The 20465-nt window shown below is 36.9% G+C and overlaps 1 protein-coding gene and 1 long non-coding RNA gene across 2 annotated transcripts; one reads left to right on the top strand and one right to left on the bottom strand.

Annotated features, from left to right (window-relative positions):
* Positions 1-2906: 2906 nt before the first annotated feature.
* Positions 2907-15217, bottom strand: PEX5 (peroxin 5). Its single transcript, XM_086585448.1, has 15 exons — positions 15040-15217; positions 14821-14955; positions 14581-14746; positions 13581-13774; positions 12390-12644; positions 11210-11332; positions 10210-10380; positions 9806-9999; positions 8499-8745; positions 6642-6726; positions 6283-6392; positions 5933-6157; positions 3982-4047; positions 3429-3523; positions 2907-3323 (listed from the first exon to the last, which is right to left on the bottom strand). Exons 1-15 carry the CDS (start codon positions 15157-15159, stop codon positions 3245-3247), a joined length of 2265 nt encoding a protein of 754 aa, XP_086441574.1. The 5' UTR covers positions 15160-15217; the 3' UTR covers positions 2907-3244.
* A 2359-nt stretch (positions 15218-17576) lies between these two features.
* Positions 17577-19917, top strand: LOC147474415 (uncharacterized). The gene is made up of 4 exons (XR_015207234.1): positions 17577-17891; positions 18021-18102; positions 19181-19280; positions 19667-19917. It is a non-coding gene; the product is annotated as an uncharacterized LOC147474415 (long non-coding RNA).
* Positions 19918-20465: the final 548 nt, after the last annotated feature.

Below are 20465 nucleotides of genomic sequence, written 5' to 3'. Positions count from 1 at the left end.
GAGCTCGGTTCTTCTCCAAGATTGATCTCCACTCAGGTTATCATCAAATTTTGGTACATCCAGCAGATGTGTACAAGACAGCTTTTCGCACTCATCAAGGACATTATGAGTTTAAGGTAATGCCCTTTGGTCTTACTAATGCGCCAGCTACCTTCCAAGCCTTGATGAATGAGATATTCACACCTTTCCTTCATGAAGCATGTCTTGGTCTTCTTTGATGACATCTTGGTATCTGATACCACCTTCGAGGAACATTTAGTTCACTTAAGACAAGTTCTGACCCTATTGCAAGCACATACACTTTATGCAAAACCTTCCAAGTGTACCTTTGCTAAGTCTCAATTTGGAATACTTGGGTCATCTCATCACTTCAATGGAGTAGCGGTGATCCCACTAAGGTGGAGGCAATGATTAACTGGCCCAAACCTACTACCATCAAGGGCTTGAGAGGATTTCTAGGACTCACGGATACTATAGGCGATATGTCCAAGGCTATGGCACCATCGGTCGACCTCTCACGACATGTTAAAACAAATAGTTTTAAATGGTCACAAGCCCATTTGAACTTGCTTTTATGAACTGAAAAAGGCTATGACAACAACACCGGTTCGGCACTTCCACGATTTCAAGCAACCTTTCATTGTCGAGGACGGATGCTTGTGCACGAGGAGTTAGGGCAGTTTAATGCGGAATGGTTAGCCCTATTGGTTTTTTCAAAAAGCCTTAGGCCCCAAGGCATTGGGATTTTCTACTTATGAAAAAGAACTACTAGCAATTGTGATGGCGGTTACAAGATGGAGATCCTATCTAACGGGACATCATTTCATAATCCACACCTGGTCGCAAAAAGTATTAAGTTTTCATGGAGCAGAGGATTACCACTTTACTCCAACAAAGATGGTGACCAAATTGCTAGGTTTTGATTACGAAATCAAGTACAAAAAGGAAAAGACAATATGCGGTACCGATGCTCTTTCTAGGGTTGTGGAGGAACAAGGAGATTGTCATCTCATTACCACCGCATACATCCACAATGGATAGTTGAAGCTTCATTGAGCTATGCTCGGGATGCCGCTCTCCAACATGTTATTTCACAACTCATGATCTCACCTAATAGTATACCTCCTTATTCTTATGATGCGGGTGTGCCGATACAAGGGCAAACTCCTCATTGGCAGCAAAGACTAACTTGAGATCAAGCTACTAGCAACAATTCATTCATCCTCTGTTGGTGGTCATTCAGGCATACAAGACACATATCTCAGAGCCAAAACTTACTTCTACTGGCAAGGCCTCAAAAAAGATGTGTTACACTTTGTCACTACATGTGATGTATGCCAAAGGTGCAAGGGAGAGCACAACCTTCCTGCAGGACTTCTTCAGCCATTACCTCTTCCTACACAAGCATGGCAACACATTAGTATGGACTTTATTGAAGGGCTACCAAAATCTGAAGGGAAGGAAGTTATTCTCGTAGTCGTGGACAGATTTACTAAGTATAGTCACTTCGTGGCTCTTAGTCATCCTTATACCGCATCCACAGTGGCCAAAGTCTTCATGGATCACATCTACAAATTGCATGGCCTTCCTCAAACCATAGTCTCAGACCGTGACAAGGTATTCATTAGCTCTTTTTGGCAAAGTTTGTTTAAATCACTAGGGACGAGTCGCATCTCAAGATCTGACCTATCACCCTCAAATGGGATGGGCAAACAGAAGCATAAAACGCATGCTTGGAAAACTACCTTAGATGCATGATTTGGAAACACCCCTCAACACCGGGGAAATGGCTCTCTCTTGCGGAATGGTGGTTCAACACTAATTTCCACACAAGCCTCAAAATGTCCCCATTTACAGCTCTCTATGGATACACCCCACCCCACCTTGCCATTCCCAATTACAAATAACACCTCTATGCAAAAGCAGTCGAGGACTACCTAAATGAGAGACAAAGTATAGTCGCAGTTGATCAAAGAGAGTTTAACTAAAGCTCAAGAGCTGTATGAAGTATTTTGCGCATCGTAAACGCATGGACGAGATCATTCCAAGTGGGGAATTTGGGTTTATTTGAAGCTACAACCTTACAGACAGACAACAGTTTCCATTCGGAAGAACCGTAAACTTTCGGCGAAATTCTATGGTCCATTTCAAGTCTCTACCAAAGTGGGGGCAGTAGCCTATAAGCTTCACCTTCCCCAAAGATCAAAAATCCACCCCGTGTTTCATGTTTCACTCAAGAAGAAACTAGGCACCACCACGTACCTATGCCTCAACTTCCACCGGTAGATCATGCGGTCGACTCTTGATGGAACCTCGTTGATGTCCTCTCTCGGAGAATAGTCCCTAGACACAACAAAGCTGTTGCTCAAGTGCTCATACAATGGTCACACACTCCACCAGAAGATGCTACTTGGGAGGATTGGGCAAACATTAGCATGCATTTTCCTCAGTTTAATCCTTGAGGACAAGGATTTTTTTTAGGGATCGGTATTGTCATGAGTGACTAAGTATTACTTTTGTTAGTAAGGATAACCTAGTAATTGTAATAACCAAACCTATTAGGATTAGGATGTGAACACGTGTAGGGCAAGAAGGGAAGTAAATCTCTTAGGTCATGTGTAATAAGAGCAGAGAAAAGGAGTGAAGGTGGCTACGTAGAAAATAGTTAAGAACTGAGGCTCTGCTGTATTCTTTGAATCAGAGAGATTGTTTGCTTATTATTCATTTCAAGTTACTGTTCCATTTCATTTGATATTCAGAACTCAGTAGTTTATTACAAAACTCAATCACATATTTGTTACCAATTACAAAGCTGTGAATGTGACCAGTTTGTTACCCACCTGGAGATGATAATTTTGGATTTTTATGGAATTTCAGTGAAACACACACACACACGCACAGAGAGAGAGGGGGAAAGAGAACTTTTCTATTAAGAGAAACAACTGTAACTTTTCAACAACTTTTCCCCACTACGGAGGTGTACACCATGCTTATTTTTAGTTCAGTGTGTCAATCATCTTCTTTTCGTTCTGTAATGGATGAACCTATAGAACATCCTGCTGACTCTTGGCAGAAACCCAAGGCTTATACAATAAAAGAGTAACCTTGAACCAACTTAGGAGCTCGGTGCACTTGCAGTGTTGTATAACATGAAGGTCCAGGGCAAAAGAACGAAACTTAAGGATTTGTCTTTGTCTCATAACCAACCTCGTCATGGTCCACTGCTCGTTTGTAGAAAATAATATCAGAGGGGGAATTCTTTCTGGAGGACGTCAAGATTCCGTGAGTCGCAAGCTTCCAGCATGTCATTTCGAGAAGCACAACTGCAGAATGACAGGACAGAGAGAGAGAGATGTTAGTCATGGTAATTTTAAATGTACTCAATACTTAAATTGAATAGTTGAAAAGGCAAAAAACTTGACTATAACCTGAGAGAGAGTCTCAAATAACTCCACGCATTATCTGCCTTGGGATTCATCGCAAGTGCTCGGACATAATAACGAATAGACTCTTCATACAAACCCTAAAGATAATGTTTCACAGGTAAATGAGTCATCTAATATATCGGAAAGTAACATGAGGATATAACCATGAATATGTGATCGGAAATAAGAAAAGAAGAAACAGTGAACGTGGTACGATTATCATATACACAAGCACCTCAAGAAAAGGTATTTCAATTTACAAAATATCCCGATTGAAAATCATGTTTTTGTGAAATCTCTCTATGAAAACTGAAAACAAACTTGAGATAAGAGTACTCTCTTTTTTTTCCTCTGAATTATATGTTAATCTTCTCATTATTTTCCAACATTATACAAATGTCCTATCAGGAGTGAAACCTCATTATTATCCATCATTATTTAATCATCCAGAGCACATCCCGTCAAATTGCCCAACATTTGAATTTAGTAAACTTATTCAGAATGAAGTCTAAGAGAAACATAAGCTAGTAAAGTTGGGAAAAAAGAAGAAACAAACCTGATTGGCGTAACTGATTCCCATATTTGCCCAAGCTCGAACATAATTCGGCTTCAAATCTAGTGCCTGGGAACCCAAGGACGAACCAGTAAGGCAGTGAAATAACTAAGTAGTATATATACATGCCATATTAGAGCAGTTAAATCGTGGAGATAATGAGAATATCAACCACAAAATTGCAAGTTTACTTGCACCATCCATAGATTGATGTAATCTTTTGTTCTTGATTCTATCAGTGAAGTTACCTTTTACTGATAAAAAGATACAATTACGTTATTCCTCCGAACACTTTTGTTTTCTATATTATTTTTTTCGACAAGTTAAGTTTTTTGATAAGGATGAAAATGGGATACAAATGTGACAGAATCTCACTAATAGGGTGCAACCAGTTATACACTGGAGGTCCAAACACCTCCCACATCCTAATGCCCATTCTAAAGAACTCATCCAATACAGATATACCCCTATGGCGACCCAATTACAAGCCCCCAACTAACTACATTTCAAATCGTAGACAAGAGACACAATTTTCTACCCAGACGCTAGCAAATATGACATCCCTAGTGATACATTAAGTTAGTCTACATGATCATCTTCATGTTCCCTCTCTTACGATAGGCTGACTATTGTCCAAATCAAGCCTCATTGTTTGCTTGAGCCTGTACTATTTACTGTTATTTCCATGTATTTCCCCTAGAGTATTAGAAGCTTGTTCTCCCCAGAGGCCCAAACCAGATGATATCCCCAAATCGCCTGCTAATGGCATGACCATGCATTTGATCCAATAGCGAGAGTCATCAGTGTTTTGGCAATTGTACATTCTATTCACAATTTCACCAACATTTCCTTCATTAAGGTTTTCATTCTGCAACTTCTGAAGGTGATCACCCAACACGGTGTTGTCAATTGAGCCAGCCTCTGCCCATGCAGTACCAAATCTAAGACCTCTTAATCTCCATATTTCGCATTGTCATCAATCGACATGAGAAAGATTGAAGCTTCTCGGTGTATTGCTCATTATAAATGATTTGGACTTTCATGATGATGATCAATTGATTTGTCATTCATTCACATAATACACAGTTGTAATCTAAAAAAACTAATAAAACATTTCAAATATCAATAGAAGCTACATAACATATAAAACAATAATGGGAAATTGGGAAATAACGTAAACGCGGGGGGGGGGGGGGTCAGATTAGGACATACAAAACATATAAAACAGGGAGTGCTCAACAAATTAGGAGCTGCAGATTGCAACACCTCTTTGTCACTAAACAAACTTAAATGGAAATATATTTGACGTCTTAAGTCGACAATTCCTAAATCTTAATAAATTGGGGGTTCCACCTTGGTCCAATACACAAATTCTTTTGCATCAACATCTTTCTTCGAACATCAAAACAAGTTTATTAAAAATAGAAGTTTGGATTAATACTGAAAATTGAAAAAGTACCAATTATGCAAGTGAGCTGTCAATAGTTAGGGAGGCAGGAGGCTGCTTCCAGGCTTAGCAGTTACTACTGACTTTTCCTAGATATTATTTCAGAATTTGACAAACTTTCAAATGTTTCTGCCAAACTGCCAATAGCTGGAAAATTCTAATGAATATGAAGAGGAGGCTCAGGGATAGAACAAAGGTGTGATACACCTAAAAATGGGGTGAATAATCTAGACACTTCTCGTCAACTTAAACAGGTTGAATATAAACACAGGGCACTTCTCTATTTTTGTTGCCACTGCACCTTGAAAATTTTGAACCCGAGACATCTCATAACCAAAACTCTGATACCATGTTAAATTGACATCTGCTCCACAAGCTCAACCTTGTAGAGCGGGAAAATTCTATGAATATCACGAGGAGGCTCGGGGTTAGAACATAGGTGGGTCATTCCTCGAAATGGGGTGAATAATCTCAACAGTTTCTATAACAGAGGATGGAAAATACTACCTGTTGATAAGCCACTATTGCTTCTGCACTCTGGACACTGTTAGCCTGTGTTGCACCCAGCTTGTTCCAAAGAGAATAATCACGGGGCTTAAGTTTCAATGCAGTCTGAAAAGAAGCTATAGCTTTGTCATACTCTCTTGAAAGGTTGTAAAGGACACCGAGAACTATGTGGACATCAGCATCATCTGGCGATATCTGAGCAGCTTCATTGAATAACCTAGCAACCTAGAAACAAAGTTACTAAAACTTCAGCAACAAATACATATTCCATGACGTGTTTTCTGTAACACAAACCCGTGGTAGAAGATAAAATTGCATCTGTTGAAAACGTAATTGAAAAGTAATCATACATCAGCATAATAAAGTGAGTCAGACTGCCCTGGAGGAGCAAGTGTCCCATACTTCTGGTGATGTTGAAGCCATCCATATAAATATTTCAAAGCTGCTGCCTGCTCCAACTCTGCAATATTATAAACGAGTTTCAATTGACAATAACACAATTTTGCACATGATACATGGGACTTCCCCACATTTAAGATACTGTGAAATTCACAAAATTCTTTCAATACGTACAAATAGATGTTGACACGTGTCTTAATGATCAAAGATCATTTTCGTGTGTGTTTTCACATGTTTTAATGATCAAAATCAATTTTGTGTTTCTGGATCTTCCCGTACATTACAGATTCATGGAGTTTCCTTTACTAACCATTAGTATGACTCACGCCAAGAGCAAGAAGAACTTCTAGATTTGTTGGATCAGCCTCCTGTGCACGCATCATGGATGCAATGGCCTGCGAGATTGACATTCCTCAATTCAGAAGGAAACAGGGAGTACCATTTGATAAAACATCCAATCAAATGTATTTCACTGAAGACATTAATTTAGCAGAAATTTAAAGAACATGCAAAAATTCAGAATCCAGTGGAAAACGTACAATGTAGAAGAGATTTAAAAGTTCACAAACTTCTTGCTTCATATAAATATAGATCTTATACCGTATCCCAGAAAAACCCATCCCAAAGACAGGCCACTCAGCCAAACAGAACTACATAATTTAATTAAAACGGGTCTAAGTTTCCATTCATGGGCATCAAACATGACGCCAACACCACAACCTCCGAGACTTGCTCTTACATTCTGCACCTAATTCCAACTTCATGCAGGTAAAGGCATAAAGAACATATTTAATTGATTTGCGTGAATATTGGTGTTATAGTATATTAGTATGTTCTTATGTCTCTAGTTTTACTTTGAGCAATAGATTGCATAAAAAAAAAAAAAAAATTATTGGTAAAACATGATGCGTATATATATAAAATGAGATGGAGGCCATTGTATAAACTGTTGTATAAACATTGTTGTATATTGATCTTGCCCCTATATATATAGGGGATGGTTATATGAACTCCACCTTATAGTGACTCCAAAGTTACTCCACTCTTAAAAATGAACCGAGGACTAATTTTTTGTGGATGTATATATCTCATGATGGAGAACACCCCCATAAAAAATCAGCTCAATTGAATATGTCTGTCAAAAGTTGTATCGAAATTAAAAAAATATAAACCATTGGATAATTTCATAACTTTCGAAACGATTTTTTATGAGGTTGTACATCTTCAAATGAGCTGATTTTTTGTGAAGATGATCTCTATTGTGTGGAGAACATCTCCACCAAAAATCATCTTTTGATTCAATGAGTTAAGTGGTGGAGTTTGTTTTAGTGGAGTTCATATAACCATCCCCATATATATACTCAGATACAACAAAAGGAAAAACAAATACAAAAGGATGCCATCATTCATGGCCGAGCAAGGAACCCCATCTAAACATAAAGTCCCCGAACGATGTATCTGTCCACTCATCCAAAACTTCGACCATAGAAAGACAAATCCCTTGATTGCTACAATTGGATAAAATACTTAAATAGATACTAAAAGTTTTGGGGCTAATAAATAACTCATTATCATTCTTTTAGCGGTACAAAGTATAATTCATTCATTCAAATAAAGGACAAAAATTACAAGAAGATAATCCCCACTTAGCAGGTTTCTAATTCACAAGATTATGCACACCCCAAAGAAAAAGAAAAACGCTTCTAAGTCACACTACACTGTTACCCAATTACACACAAATAAATAATAAAAAGAAAAATGATATAACTAGCCATATAGACAGAGAATTCCTCCAAGATCAAATAGGTTGATGTTAATCAATAGTTTCATGATCTATTATATATAGGTTTTTCATTCAACTTTCAAGCATCTCCCGTGTTTCTACAAGATACACGGTTGTTTAACATGTACAAGATGGGGGTAGTGGGCCCTAAGCATAATAGTTGGAGATGCTCTTATTTGTTATTGTTCTCTTTTGAAATTGGATCATTTCAGTTTCGATGTCTTCGCCAGAAATCATGCTACTCCACACACTGAATGCAAATTTGAATAATAAAAACGAAAGAAAAACAATAAGGTCCAATGATGGTAATAATGTTTTCCAACTATTTTGCATTCTTAAAATATAAATGAACTTCGGAAACAAATTCAATGGAAATATTAAAACCTGCTGATCATCATCATTCTCTGCATGCGTTATTCCAAGTAATCTCCACCCTTCTGAGTTGTCAGGGTTTTTCAAAACTTCAGCTTCTAAAGCAAGCACCGCTTCACTCAGAAGTCCCCTACGAAAAAGCTCCTGTCCTTCTTTCAGTGGATTAGGATGACCAACATAAGGGTTTACATCAGAAAAGACATAAACGGCCCTTGAAGAATCTGACCGTTGCTTGGCAGCTGCTTGCTCATTCAGAAACCTACCAAATAATGCCAGATCAAATAGATTCATCATCATCCTTCTCCCCGATCGAAAAAAAAACTTCAAACAGATTCACGAAAACATAACCACAACATAGGGAGAAAAGAGAGAGAGATGTACATAAAGAGTCAAGGACATTTACAGAAAACTAGATTAAGACCAGGCCAAAGGTCACTACTAGAAGTTATAGAAAACGCTTGGTTGCTAAGGGTTTGAAGCAATATAATATGGCACAAATTGACATTCCCATCTTTTTAAATTTCTAGGAATTAATCGAACTCAAACCCACCTGTCTGTAAACTCACCATTGGGACAGAGACCAAATCGTAGAAATACACTAGTCCTAGGAGGTTATTTATGAAGTCTCCTTAGGGACACATCTGCTTCTCATAAACTTGAACATCATATCAACTATTGGTACTGACTTTTACTTCCACAAAAACAGTGCTGATGAGAAAATACCACAGGAATACATTGAAATAAAAACCAATCAATGAGAACCTACGACTGAATTCTAGAGCTTTTTAGACAAAGAAAATGACAAAGCATAAACTGCCCTTAACAAATAATAACATCCAACACTTGGTAACACCCATCAAGTAGATGATCTCTTACTACAGCTTTTCAGTCACCCAAAACCCAAATTTCAGAAAATACACAATTAAGAAAAACTACTACATCACCTTTACAGCAAAAAATAGCATCAACTTGAGGAGAAACTGCTTCATTCAAAACTGATGTAGGAGTTCAAGTCAAGCCCATGGGATGCATTAGGTGGCCCCCTTTTAGTTGGTTTATTTTATGTAGTTATTTGCCATGTGGCATATTTTCATTGGTTTACTTTGTTGTCAATTAGTATAAATAAGGGGTTGTAGTTAGGGTTTCAGTAGTTGTTTTTGTGTTTATGAATTATTAAGTGAGATTCAATAAAAGGTGAAACTTTTAGGGTTCTATAAAGTATAAATTTTGATTAAGTGTTGTTTCCGCCGCTTCAATCTACATTAAAAACACTTGTGACCAATTATTTGTTTATTACACAAAGGCTTAGCAAAACTTACTCATCATATGCAGTAGCCCAGTTGTCAGATGAACTCTCCCCAAAAGCTCCTTCACCAACTTGATGCCCAAACTCATCCACCCAATCGTCAACATGCAACTTGGAGAATTCGTTGACCCACTGATCATCATCCATTCCATGTTGCTCACGTCCAGCAGAGAACTCATTCACCCATCTTTCAGTCCCATGAGAAAGCTACAATGATTTAAATATTAGGTAACAGATAAATGTAACAACCTCAAACAACTAAACTAGAAAGCTCGGACCACTTCTCTTTTAAAGTCAAATAAAAAAGGGAAAAATAATCAGTCTTTAGGAATTATATATAACGGCACTAATAGTAGCATTTTCTTAAACGGATATTCAAGCATCTCAGAAAAGAAACCGCTTATTCAGTACACCTACCTCATCACGTACAAACTGATCAGCCCAAGAATTTGGAGCCTCTTTATACTGTTGCTGATACTCTTGAGCCCAATCACCAGGGGCGGATTCCCCAGCTGACTTAACTTGATTGTCGTCAACAATAAGTTCTCCGCGACTCATCTTTGACACAAACTGAAGGAACTTTGAATTCTGAGGCAAGGAAAAACGAAAAAAGGAAATTGAACGAATGGAAATGCTGGAAGACGACGATAACAGAAAAACACCTCAAATTTTTTAATACCATAGTGGATACACATCAGGACTCCTTCAGAGTGGTATTACTGTAGAAACTCGTACATCTTTGTTACGTCTTTCATCTATGCTTATCGTACCCACAATACTCACCATATAGTCTTAAAGATACGCATGACATAAGTTCAATATAAATGTATCAGTATAATGTCGATCCATTATGTCTTGTAACAAGTCTGAACTTACACACAGAAGAAACCCAAATTTTATCAGACTTTTCATCTTCGAAAGGCTACAAAGTCTTTATTCTGGTATATACCCGTGGCTGAGTTTTTGTAGAGCTGGTGGAACTATGAGAACCTCTCGTGGTTTTGATAGGGTGCTTTGTGCATGAGGGTTAGGAAGTTAAGTTTTTATCCTGGTATGGCCATTCTCAGTAAAACCTTCGTTAGGAGGTGTACAAGTCAAAACAATAAAGCGTTAAAGAGTCAAACTTTCGGGCTTCACAGGAATGACTTTGGCTAAACCTCGATCTCGTGAATTACACCTCATGAATTACATGTATTTCTCATATTGGATATTTGCAATAAGAAAACCTGTATTTACAAACTGAAATTTTGCAAAATTTCAGGGCACATGGTTTGATACTCTATATCACAGATAAAATACAGAAATACACCGTAAAAAGATCGAAACTTCTTGTTTCAGTATCTCGTAAAGACATCATAGTCTGGAGTACGCAAAGTTGCAACATGAAAAGTTTAAAATCATGAAAACATACACGAACCTGAAACTTTGGGTCGTCATTTTGAGCCAATGTATGTGCAAGCATACGAGTCTGCTCCATTGCTGCGCTACTTGGAAGATTAGCACCTCTCATTTGTCCGATAGAAGTCATCTGCATTTGCTCCTATACATGGACCACACAACCAGTCAATACAGTTAAAGTTGCACGTACAGTTTGAGCAACAAGAGGCCCTGAGCACAATGGTTTATTAAGTTAAACCACCATATGAAACAGTATGCTTAGCTTGTTGGAAAGAATCCAAAACTCTTATCCCTTATATAGGGGGTTTGAATTTGTTGCCAATCTAACTAGTCAACATGACATAGTGGATGACAATGAAACAGTCTGATACAGTAAGCTGTCAAGACAACTAAAAGCCAGACACTGATCATCAAAGTTGATCAGAATAAACATGCAGAAAAAAGTACAATTTGCAGGAGTTTGTCTTACTCATAGTTACATTATGAAAACACATTTAAAGCTGCATCTTCTGTTAAAGCAACAAGAGGCCCTTAACACAATGCTCTTAGTATAAAACAGTATGGTTGCCATATACAGAACAATCCAAAACTCTTACTCCTTAAATATGGGTTTGAAGTTTGTTGCCAATTTTTTTTACTAGTAATCATGACATAGTGGATGACTGGATAATAGTTTGAAGAAGTCAGATGTCAAGACAAATCCCATGAATATAACAAGACGCTGAGCGGAATAGCAAAGTCTGATCAGCATAGTGTGCAAATTCGTCTTACACTTGACTATACTTTAAAAGAACTAAGTCTCCCCTTACCAAAAAAATTTACCCCACTTTTTTTTTTTTTTTTTTGTATTTAGGGGAGACCCTAATTTTTTGGGGAAATCCTAATGGCTCAAGTGGGGGAAACTAGCTTTAAAAGAATAAGCATTTTTTAGGAAGGAAATGCATAAGCATTCTTTTCACCTCTGTGATTTGGACTGTGACGTGCCTTTTTCACTTTACTTTACAATTATTGTTTTCTTGATTATTTAAAAACATAAAAAGGAAAAAAAGAAAGAAGCTCAACCATAAATTTCAGCACATCTTTATCACAATACTGAAGTTAGGCACTTGATGCCTAAACTCAGCTGTGCTAAGAATATTTGGGGGAAAAAAATAGATAAATTATAAGACTGGAATAAACAAATCAAAAATTATCCTTACCTGTTCAAATTCTGACACCCAACCGTTAGCCCCGTGTTGTTGCTCAAATGAATGGATCCAGGCTTCAGGATTACCCCGTGATGCTGCATGCTGGTTATATTCTGCAACCCATCCATCTGCAGAATGAGGACCTCCGGGTCTTAGGGTTCCTTGGGATTCATTCCAATACTCTTCCAACTCCCGAAATCTCCCAGGTACAGGCCCCTTAGCTCGAAAATCATTATCGATTTCTAAAGAATGTAAAAGCGCATTTACCTAAGAAAATAATCATTTCTGATAAATTCGGCAAACAGTAAACTATATTTATTCACATTACATAGAACTTGGTCACTAAGGAAAAACATGGCTCTGATATCAAATATAGAAATAAACAAAAAGCACATAGCATGACGAGATTGTTTAACGCAAAAACATGGGATTCCTCGTTGAGTTGAGAATACAAGATATATATTGTCTGTAAGCTCAACCTTTACAATGAAATAAACTTGAGCCTTACAACTTTAATGCCAGACAAACAAACATAAGAATGGGAAAGGGATGAAGCCCAAGTCTGTATCTACGACGGTAATCTAACTGTTCCTAAATGACACAGCTTCTGATTGTACATCACTAAATTTTTATTCCTTACAGTGGAAGCTTGAGGCAGGGATAATATCCAGTCAAACTATCAACGCAAAAAAAACAAATTTAACCCTAGTAAGTATGAGAAAAACAGCGTGCCCTCTAAATAATGTGTCTCTGGATAAGCAACTGACAAACAACTTCATTTTCTTTTCCATATTTTATTTTCTTTTTGTACTTTTTTCAGTCTTTACCTTTCAAAAGAGGCAACTCTCGAGAAAAACCGGACAAACTACTAGATCTAAGACGACGGGAAATATGGACTCATTTACCAAAAGGAGAGAAGCCCTCACATCCCATATATGGATCCTTTGAGGGTCTGAACACAACAGTACACAAACTCCCTACAAATATATAAATAAAAACGGACAACTGGAATCTAGTGGATCCCTATAAAAGTACCAATGGGGTCATTATAAAGGTGGGAGAAAGACTCATATGAAGGAAATATATCCATGCCGGGCCCCTTGGGGAGAACTGGAATAAGACACATTGGAAAAGGAATTTTCCCTGAATTTACTCATACTGGAGCTGATCTTGATAACAGAAATGAAGAGAACAATTACAAACCTGCGAATTGATAAAATCTTCACTCTTATCAGCAAAAAAGTGGCGAGCCATAATGCTGCTACGATCACGTATGCATTGTTTATCACCTTGAGACAACCCCAAAGCTGGAAGCATCGTAGGGTGAAAAGGAATACCAGCATGGCTACTTTCCACAAAAGAGTGCAAAAAACTTGACAACACTCTCTGTGGGGGTCCTACAAGAAAAAGGTAAGATGTAAATCACCGACTATTGACTTCCAAATTTCAAGTCTTTGCACAATGTGCATCCTCCAAAGTGTAAAAGGTTATAACATAGCTAAGTAACTCGAGGAAGCACCAGATCCCGAACTTTGTACCAAGGATAAGTTATTAACCTTTATTTACTCCCTATAGTAATTTTATTCGGCAGGTTTAGGCAGAATTTCAATAAAAAAATTGGTCCAAATCAACTAATTTACGAAAGTAAACTGAACCTTAAAGTTAAAGTACAGATCTATTACAATACAGACTAATGTGCTCCACCGTCCTTTCCTCTCAAAAAATCTGTCCTTCAGTTACATGAAACTTCTTTCTTCAACTCCTTAACAAAGGGAAATAGTGATCGGTTCCCATCAAGTTTATTGGAGCTAGCAACCTAAATGCAGAAGGTTCTAGTGCTTCTTTAATACTCTAAGATCCAATTGTGGGCTTTTGTATAAGAGTTCATTCTCAACATATCAATGACCGTTTATTTTCTTTTTGGCACCAGTGAAACTAACTTTATCAACATTAAGGCAACTTATTATACATTTCCACTGCACGGGAGTGTGAGATAACACAATAATACCATCTCTAAATTGACTGAGGGTGATTTTTTTCATCCTATTGATTGGCACTCTCACCGGGTGAGGTTTCTTCAAGAATAGGATAAGACTTTGAAGAAAGAGACCCTCTATCCCTCCACTATTCATAAGTTCTCAAGGTGGCAACTACTAACTCGTCTATTACTTCATATAAGAATCACGAAAAAAAAAAGAATTACCATCAAAAGCGGGTTGAATAGCAGCTCCATTATCATAAATACGATCAAATTCGGCAAAGTGTGGCTGAAGGGCGACTTCCGGATGATGCTGTATCTCATTCCAAGCATCGGGCAGAGCGCCTACATGATGATCCCCAGAGCGGAAACTGTCCAGAAATTGCGAGCCCTGAGGGAAAGAAAGAAAAACATTAGTATCCAATAAACATATATATATATATAAATGAATAGATTGGGGAGTACCGGAAGAGGACGGTGATGATCGTGGTAAAAGTCTTGCTCTGATCCAGGAAGAAGTGTTGTGGGGTCAGCTGTAGAAGAATAGAAATCCGGTGCACCACCTGTTACTGTCGTTCCAGGTAGTTCCTTGATTCTATCCTGTTTATTTATAAAAAAAAAAAAAAAGAGTTAGTAGGAGGAGACTTAAAGCGTATAGAGAAGAAAAGAGAGAGAGAGAGGGACCTGGGTTTTGGAAGAAGAGTTGAGGAGATTGTTAGCGAGGGAGGCAACCGGATTATTAGAAGAAGAGGACCCTGGAACTGCACAAGCTGCTCCTCCTGTAACCAAGTCTCTCATCGCCATATCGCCCACACAACTTTTTTTCTTTTTCTTTTTCTTTTCTTTTATTTTTATATATATATATATATATGATGGCATAACTTACTAGTGCCTCTTTGAACGTTGTTGAAGTCCTACTTTTGTTTTTATCCAATTGTTATCCCTTTGACTACTCCCGCGCCACCTATAAATTGTTTCTTTGGTTTGCGTGCCCACTGTCTTGTGTCCCGCCCCTCAGAGCCTCAGAGGTACTTCGGTTTCAGCTTATTTTAATATCTAGCAAAACCAGGGAGGTGATTCTAATATCTAGCAATAACGAGATTTAGTTTAGTTTGTGACTTTTTGGGTTCGTTATATATGTGTACTACAAATTCCCATATGTATCGAGATATATCGAAAGTATCAATCTTTTTTTTTGTCAAACAGTCAAAATATCAATATATATCAACAATTGGAAATATTGTCGATCTGTAACGAGATTTATCGGAAATATCGGTCAAACACTCAAACCAAGTAAAAATCATACAAAACTCTATTTCTATTAATTTAGTTAATTTTGTCTTATTTGAATTTACTAGTTAGAATACTATAATAATCAAACAAAGTAAAAATCTTTCTTTCTTTCCCATTGATTTTTTTTCCACATGTTTTGATATGGGTACGAAACTCTTACTTAATCTATAATACAACGTTTTTATTAGAGAGTAAGATATTGACTATAATCTAGTTTTGTTTGTGTGTGTTTTGTCTTTTATCTCATATACGTAAAATTAGGTTATATCATTTCCCGCACAACCTGATCACCACCTTCTATTATTCCTTTAAATATTTTTTTACGAACAGATAATGAATCTCACCGATGGAATCCTAAATCTCTCGCTTAAAGCTCGAATTGGACAGTTTCAATTGCAATCAAACACTAGTTGAGGCCCTAATAACCAACCCGTATAAAAGCTTTGGAAACCGAAAGTCAAAACCCCTAACAGTTTCAATGATTGTTTACAAGGTAAAATTATTCTTTCCTGTTTATAGTAAAATTTATAGTATACAAAGTAAAATTATCTATATTAACAATAGATAGCATTGTGAGGGCCCATAGGGCCCCCATCCTACGGTCCAAATCTGTTCTCTCGACTTATGACGGGGCAGTATGTAGTGTTGTTAGGAGTATCTTTGTTTTACTAAAACAAGTGACGATCCGTCGGATCTTAATCTTCTCTCCCCAAACCTAAAACATCATTTTGTTATCCCTTTTCCTCTCCTCCTTTGAAAAGCTAGAGCCTTCTCTCGGCACTCTTCTCGTGTTCAATCGATCCTTATTTTGTTAGTAATTTTTTCACATTAAACACGGGGATCTCATTATCCCATTTCAAAAGTTAATGAATCTCATTAGTTTGTCTTGTTTTTTGTTCTCCCTCTGAAATTTGAACTCACTTGTTTTCGGTCTTGTAGAATATATCATTAGTGTGAAATTGGGTGGTCCTATCTAACTTTTTGTTTGGTGCCAGCACAAAAATAGCCTTGAAAAATACTTAGGCGCCGATTCTGATAAAATCCAATTCTTTTATATAGTCAACTTGTTGCAAGGAGGAAAAGGTTTGTAAACTTGAAGCTAGCAGATTCGGCTTCACGTGTAACTTCTTGGAATTGCTCCTTTTTACTTGGTCTACAACTACATAATTTCTCGAATGGAGTAGAGTCAAAGTTTTTTTTTATGGAAATCTTATCCGTCTTTTGTATTTTATATATTTTGCCAACTTTTATCATTTTAAGATCGTGTGTAATTTGCGGAACTATTTCTCGGCACACTTCTAAGGGTTTACATTGCTCAAAAGGATGATAAAATGTTAAAATGCCATCAATTGAAGTCTTGCTTGCACCAATCGAGGGAAGATCGAGCTTTCGGGATCGGAGGTATATTTCCCCTTTTTTCAAGTTATCTGAAACCTTATGGCATTGTCTCTTTTGACAAAATTTGAAAGGAACCTTTCCTATTATGTTCTACTATTTTTTTTTGCAGATAGCAGTAACTGCAGGATGATAATGAATCATTATATCTTCAAAGTTGGTTTGCTTTTTATGAGTAAAGGAGGCAAAGACCTCTAAGATGGATGATCTTTAAATGGAAACCAGGCGTCATGAAAATGATTGCAATCTCAGGTATTCAATGATCATATATGCACTTTCTTCTTCAAGTTAATTAGATAGTGTTGATCTATTGTGGGGGTAACATTTCTACCTCTTGTGTGAATCAGGAAGTAAATAAGATCTTGGACAAAATGTGCCTCCAAAAAGCTGAAGTTGAAGAGATTGACGAGTCGGAAGAAGGTTGTTCTTCCTGGTGGTTCGCCGTCAATGCTTTGCGGCGATTTTCAATGCCAAGTTCGAGAGGATGAAAGTAACTCCTATAATTGATTGTATTCTCTTAACATAGTTTCGGGTTAAAAGGTTTCTTATGTTTTTATATCTAGGGTTTGTAACAGGTTTTTTTTTAAACTAGGGTTATCATTCAATGTGATAAAAAGGCATAGGAAATCAAATACTATAGGGTTTGATTACCTGTTTTTGAATTTTTAAACCGATCACTTTGATTATTTTTTGTATTTTGAATATATATTTTTTCTTTTTTTAGGTTATTTTCTCTTTGGAGCTTCGGATTGAGTAATTTGGAATCGACACCCGTGTGATATAATTTCATTGCTTTATCTTTCACTCTTCTTCGCTGCCTTCGCAAACACTTGGACTTTGTCAAACAGGTAACATCTCTTCACTTATAGCTCAATCTTTTTGATTTTCCATTTTCCCCTTAATCTATTTAACCACTCAAACACTTTGTAAGATCTATTTAATTACTTTTGGGGTTTTTTTTTTTTTTTTTTTGTTAGGTTATTATCTATTTCATGGAGATGGAGTATTCGTAGGGGTCTTCTCATATCCAACATGATTTGGCGTCCTTAATTAACTTAGGTATCTACTTTTCAATCTCGGTTTTAGTTTTGTTTTTAAAATGTACCTGTGATGTATGAACTTTTGAAGTATTCGTTGTTTCATGCCTAACATTTAATTTATATTTTTGTTAATGTAGTTCCTGAGTTGTGATTTTATTTTTTGGAAATGAATATCCCCATGTTTAGTTGCCTTGGAACTCATCAAATTAACTTTGTATTCGTTGGATACTTTCTGAGCTTTGCACTCTCCTATTGTATTCATTGGATACTTTCCGAGCTTTATGTATGACTATAATTGAAAAAAGTATTCGTTGTTTCATGCCTAACATTTAATTGATATTTTTGTTAATGTGGTTCCTGAGTTGTGATTTTATTTTTTGGAAATGAATATCCCCTTGTTTAGTTGCCTTGGAACTCATCAAATTAACTTTGTATTCGTTGGATACTTTCTGAGCTTTTCACTCTCCTATTGCATTCGTTGGATACTTTCCGAGCTTTATGTATGACTATAATTGAAAAAAGTATTCGTTGTTTCATGCCTAACATTTAATTGATATTTTTGTTAATGTGGTTCTTGAGTTGTGATTTTATTTTTTGGAAATGAATATCCCCCTGTTTAGTTGCCTTGAAACTCATCAAATTAACTTTGTATTCGTTGGATACTTTCTGAGCTTTTCACTCTCCTATTGTATTCGTTGGATACTTTCCAAGCTTTATGTATGACTATAATTGAAAAACGAATGATAATGAGCAAGCAAAGATGCTCAAGTGCATACCTGACATGCTAACTTTGCTGATGTATGTATATCTTTTAAAGGATTCTTTTGTTAATCAAACTTTGAATCTTTGGAAGACATTTTTGTCATTTATTTATACAGGGTTTATTGGTCTCTGAAATTTTTGGTGAAAATTGGTTCTTATACAGTTATACCTGAATATTGATCTTTAGGTGTACACTAATTTATTTTATTGTTATTTTTTATAGAGGAGGCACCACATTTAGTGGCTTCTCAGTTGTGACTATTTTTTAATTTGAAATTTAAATAAAAATTTGTCCTAAAAGTCATGTCTCATCTATAATCCATGATCACTCACAGGAGTGGTATTATATCAAGAGGTTTTAGAGGAGAATTCGGACACTTGGAATTAGTTTCGGGTTTATGTGAAGCTTCTCCTGTTCTGGCGAATCGATTTACTGTAAGTTTCTACCGCTCATTTTATTACTTTTATAACTAGGTGGCTTTTCCATGCTGATAGTAGCAACATGTCTATGCCAATGTAGTCATTTGGTTTTAATCAACTGTTGAACACACTTTTGATCTAACCATAACCTTATCATTCACATCCAATATCTAGGGCTTTAATTTATTGCATTTGCTGATAATGCTCAAAAGTGCTCTAATATTGTTCAATGTTATTAAATTAATAAACTTTAGATTCTCAATTGTAATTTGCACTATTTTTTGTTACTTTCATGTACTTTATTTGGTTCACATGCAACTCAGTGTAGTAACTTCTAGCATACATGATGTATGAACTTATTCGGCTCATTTTGTTGATAATGGTTTTTATATAATTTTCAGAACGATTTTTTGGCTTCTAAATGATTGGTTGAACTTCATGAAGTTCACATCTGAAAACACAAACGTCCTCGGGGTAGAAGCAATAATCACCCAAGATACTGCTATGTACAGGTTGTGTCAAAGGAATATTTCGACCTTTGATTATGAGGCCCTAAATGAATTCCTAAACCAGCTGATGTATAGAGTGTCGATCAAGGTGCCTGCCAAAGCTATGAGGGAGGCTCAAACCTACTGTAGAGCTTCCTATAAAGCATTGGTGGTAAGTAAGAAGTGGAAATACTTCCAATTAAAAATTTCATGTGTATGTTATTATTGTTCTCTAATTGATGTCAATGGTGCGGGCAAAGATGGCTAACATGAGTTTGGTGAACCATGGCAGCTCATTCTCTGGAAGCCGGATGGCATCAAGTGTGAAGGCGTTGGTTGTTTGCATCTTATTCCCAAAGAACTTTCCCCTGAAAATTTTAAGTAAAATTGAATTTGGAGAAAGGTTTCTTGTCTATGTTGTGGTCCCAATGTGGCGGAAGGGATACCGAGAGAGAGTAGATCTGTTCGGGCAATCTTAGAGGCGCGAAAAGGACAATGGAGATGATGTACGACATTATTCATTACATAAATGGTCTCTGTTTCTACCGATGGCAATAAACTAATAATCACATCTTCCTTTTTCGTGTGTCTCGGCTCACTGCATTAGCGGTAGCAATAAGTTGGCCTTCTTCCCCCTTCCGGTTTGAAGTTGCTCATATCGGTCATACTTTGGACCGATGATGCTTACATGAGTTTGCTTAGAATTAAGCTT

The sequence above is a fragment of the Coptis chinensis genome, chromosome 9, assembly GCF_015680905.1.
Source record: "Coptis chinensis isolate HL-2020 chromosome 9, ASM1568090v1, whole genome shotgun sequence".
Taxonomy (NCBI): Eukaryota; Viridiplantae; Streptophyta; class Magnoliopsida; order Ranunculales; family Ranunculaceae; genus Coptis; species Coptis chinensis.
Note: the sequence above shows the minus strand (reverse complement) of the source record. Positions and strands in the feature narration are given on the sequence as shown.